Source organism: Polypterus senegalus, chromosome 4, assembly GCF_016835505.1.
Source record: "Polypterus senegalus isolate Bchr_013 chromosome 4, ASM1683550v1, whole genome shotgun sequence".
Lineage (NCBI taxonomy): Eukaryota > Metazoa > Chordata > Cladistia > Polypteriformes > Polypteridae > Polypterus > Polypterus senegalus.
Window position 1 is genome coordinate 217176657 of NC_053157.1, and position 4757 is coordinate 217181413.

The 4757-nt window shown below is 38.0% G+C and overlaps 1 gene segment (V, D, J or C); it reads left to right on the forward strand.

The window, feature by feature from the left end:
• The first annotated feature begins 2213 nt into the window (after positions 1-2213).
• LOC120528801 lies at positions 2214-2669 on the forward strand. The segment is given in 2 exon segments: positions 2214-2262; positions 2368-2669. Coding segments are annotated over 2 exon segments (351 nt in total).
• Positions 2670-4757: the final 2088 nt, after the last annotated feature.

Below are 4757 nucleotides of genomic sequence, written 5' to 3' on the forward strand. Positions count from 1 at the left end.
CTATTGGAAAAACCACATGCTCATCAAGAAAATAAGGTAGAAGAAAAATGAATTTTACAGCAAAGGATGTTTAGAAGGTTAATCAAACAAATTAAAAAAGGAAAAAATCAATAGGTGGATGATAGCAATCCAAAACAAGTTTGGAAAGGTTTGTACACCGCCAGCATGGCACTACCAGATCTAAACACTAGCGTGGAGAATTGCACAATACTGAAGTGACTTTAGCTGCAGGTGGAAGTTCCTGTCCCACTTTATGGTGCCAAGCAGAGTTTTGTTGCAGTGCAGAAATTTATTAGCCTGTGAAGGCGATGTGAAGAAGCTGTCTGTTGTTACGTTTCTGCCTTTGTCTAGAAACAGTTTTATGACCACAGTCTCTGAAAGTCTTTCTCCAGTGGGACGACTGGGATCTTTTCCTAAATAAGGTGTAGCATTGAACATGCACAAGCAAATCTGTTGTTTTTCACACCTTCTGCATGGGTGTCTTAGTAGTCTTTGTATGGTAGTCTGATAGCGGTCACGGGACATCATATCTTTGATTGCCGGTACAACAAATAGTTCTGAGCAGTCATCATGCACAGCACCAACTGTGGTCATCACTGCTCTTGTGAAAAGAATGGAGATAAATGGCATCAACTCAGAGAGGGAGAGGCAAGATTGTTGTACCATGTGACAAAATAAAACTGAATAAGTAACCACAATTTACACCGGGTGTTACAGACTCAAATCAAATGTGTTTGTATTATATTATAGTAACAATATTAGCAACTCACTACTCAAAATAAGGAGCACCCAGACTCAAATTATACATTTTGGTTGTAAGGCAGCAGTTCTTTCCTCTGCATCACCCAAGAAGACATGTCAACTTTCTGTTGATTGACATTGGAGCTTGGGTTTTTAACTTCTTGACAGCAACATGTAAATTGAATGTTTTTTTTTTTTGGTTATATTTTTGAATTAAAGCGCACATGTTTATTTGACATTTGGATTAAAGACTTCACACATTATACACTTCACATCATTATTCCTATAACATGTAAAGAGTTTCTGTTTTAGATATGTGTTCAGCATTTCTTGCCTAGCATTTCCTGTCAATCCTACATTTACCCAGATTGTGGTAGACACGGAACACAAATTGAATGTATGTACTCCAAATAGCAATATATTATTTACCTTATACAACTCCAGGCATCGCATGATAAACAGAGTTGAGCTGGGAGAACTTCAGCTGCATGGGATAGTCAAGTCAAATGTAGCCATCCTGAGAATGAATATGTTTGTGAGTGTCGCTGGCAATGCTCCACGGTTGATCACGCCTTATCACCAATGTCACTGTGATGAGTTCCTCCCCCTCCATGAACTCAATGAGAAGCCCCCATGCACCAATTAACTGAACTTAGCTCAGAAGAACTCCAGATAGTGCTGTAATGAGTACTGCTGTGCTACAACACCTAAAGACTAGGTTCAAATATCAGGCTGAGTTACTGTCTTTAAGTTGTTTTGGCCTTCTTCCTGTGATTTTGTAAGTTTCCATTTACATATATCTGTTAGGGTAACGAATGAGTCAAATGTAGCCATCCTGAAAATAAATGAATTCCTCCTGCTGCATGACCTTTGTTTCATTAATGAAGGGATTGTCTTCTAGTGGTGAATATTAAATTAAATAAAAAAATATTATGTCAGTGTGCCACAATGGTCTAACAGCGGTATGGTTTTATGATAATTATTACTCTATTATACAATAAGGGAATAACAGTGCATGTACCAAAAACAAACTAAAACACAATAGAATATAATATAATGGTGATCATAAAAGAATCACAAAACACATCCAAATATAGCATAACTTTCTCCATTTCTGTAACATAATCAGCTCTTGTCCCCCACAGCAGCACGAGTAAGCCAGAATTCAGTGCTGCACAGGATGCCAGTCCATTACTTTTATTTTTTTTAATTTCATTTTTTTATTAGTGTTTGGAGTGGAGGTGGAAAGAATGGTCTTAAAGTGTTGTCCTGCACTCCCTTCAAAGCCCTCAATGGCCTTTCCTGTGCACACACTTTGAACTTATTTTGAACCAATGAAAGTCTGTATTTTATTATGAGGTTGAGATAAATTTGCATCCATGACACTCGTTTGCATAGCCGACCCGCTTCACTGCTCTCTCTGCTTGTTTTAAATGACAGTTGACTTCAGTCTCTAGTGCTTCACTGACACAATGGCCTCCCACTTTTTGCTGATGTGTCTTGCCCTGGTGTTTGCTCACCGTAAGAATAACACTCTAACCTTACAAATGCTTGTGTGTAACAATGTTTTTGCCATGATATATTTTTAACAGCCTATTTAGTAATTGACCAACAATTTCTTTTCAGATTCTAGTGGACAGAATATTCTAACTCAGACTCCAGAGGTTCAGACTGTTCTATTAGGACAAAGTGTCTCCATCAAGTGCAAAGCCCAAAGCTCCATAAACTACATACACTGGTACCTTCAGAGACCTGGTGAAAAGCCTAAACGTCTGATCTATGAAACAAGCAACCTTGCCTCTTGGATCCCAGCACGTTTCACTGGGAGTGGATCAGGGACTGACTACACTTTGACCATCAGTGATATCCAGACTGAAGATGCAGGAGTCTATTACTGTCACCAGCCTTGGGTACCTGACACACGGTGATAAACACTCAAACAAAAACCTCTCTAATTCAGAAGGCAACAGCATGGCCTCACACACAGGTGCCAAGAGGGAAGCTGACAAAATCAGCAGAGCACGGCAGAAAAAGAAACCGAGATAGAAGTGAGCCTGAGACTCATGAGTAGGCCGAGTCACCAGTGAGAAAAACATTCTTTGGCTGTTATCTCTTTTTGTAGATCAGGACAGATTGACTGCATATCTTTTATTAGACATTATTCTAACCGTTTTACACACTTAGAAGTCAGCTTTAAGAAATGAAAAGGAATTGAGATTCAGTGTTTGAGATCAAAGCATCCTGGCTATTAAATTGATCAGAGCTTGGCTTTACTATTTTTCGTCCACTCATTGACTGCCAACTTTTATTAGACATTATTCTAACTATTTTACAATCACCGCTATTGTTACAACTTAGAAAAAAACAAAAAAATGAAAGAGAACTGAGATTTATTGTTTGAGATCAAAGCATCCAGACCATTAAATTGATCAGATCTTGGCTTTACTTTCTTTAACTGATTTGATGGCCTATGTTTCATAAGTAGCATCAAAGGGAATTATTTGCACTAATATAACCTGTGAGATTGCTGCAGATAACTAACTTCTGATGTTAAACTCAGTTGGTTTCAGATTTGGTGGCTAGGTAGACCACAACACAATTCAAATGTACAGTAAATATAAGCGCACGAGCAAATTCTCTTGTTTAATGTCTGAAGCACTTTTAGCCCTGCCTTGTCTAATGGGGTCATCATCTTGCTAGATGATTAAGTGATGGTCATGATTGATTTAATTTGTTCAACCCCATTTTTCAAATTTTCCTGGGCATTCACTTAAATCAGATGACCTAAAGTATACCAGGAAAGTCCTCCATAAATTCTAGAATCATCAGTATTGGCCTGTAGTGATCACAAATGCAAATGACACCACAAGTTTATAACCTAAAGCTTCCCTCTTTCTGTGGATCAATGAAAACCATGTTATCATCCAGCAAGGCAAGATTTGTCCACTTGTGTGCAGTAGTTTCACATTTTTCACTTACATTATGTACCTACTGCTTATCTGTTCTTAGACATAGTTAAATGGGTTATGCATTTTGAAATGCCTTTCCATATTTTATACCATCGTTACACTGCACCCTTGTATCACCAGCCCTCACCCTCTGTGTCGCCTTCACACCAATACATTGTTTCTAGACATAAGACTTTGTTTTTTTAGATGTTTATTATCTGATAATCATGGACATTTCTTGTATCAGTTGATAATTTCACATAGAAATTGTGTATCTACACAGTTTGAAAAGCTTTTTTGTGTTAATTTTAGTGTCATGCTGAAACAGAACCTAATCCACAACAAAGTGCAAAAGGCAGGATCCAGTCTTGTATGAGATGCAGGTCCATCACAGGCTAAGTTGACCAGAGGCTTTTTGGCCAGAAAAACTTTTGTGTGCAGACCTTTATCTTCTCCTTTTTTGTTAATGATAAGCAGGACATGCAAGTTCATGTGGTCTTTGAGTCATAAAAAAGCAAAACGAACAAGGAAGGCCACTGCCTTGTCTCTCTCATTTGGCATCAGATCATTATTGTACCCTCCAACATCTTCATCATCTTGAAAAATACAACAATAGAGATTAAAATGTTCAATAATCTGAGTGCCTTGCAACCACACTCTGCAATCTATTGGCTATGAACTGCCTAAATTGAAACTGAAACCCCTGAAGTTTAGAACTGAAAGACTTTGACATGAAAAAGGACAAGCCACAGTAACAAAAACAAAAATGCAGACTACACTGCATGACTCAAACATAAGACTGTGGGGTTGTGCAGAACCAGTGCTAACCAAGTCTTTGCTGGACAACTTGAGGACAGCAAACAAATAAAAAAATGATTCTCTACACACCCGTTCTTTCCTCACCAGGGTTCAGATTTATTTATTTAAAACTTGCATACACACAAAAAGAGGCCTGAAATATGCATACAAAACTTTCCACAAAAAAGTCAGGGTTTACTGTATGTAAGAAAACAACACAAGAACATGAGTATATCTACAGCAACTGTGACCCATGCGTACGCAACTTTT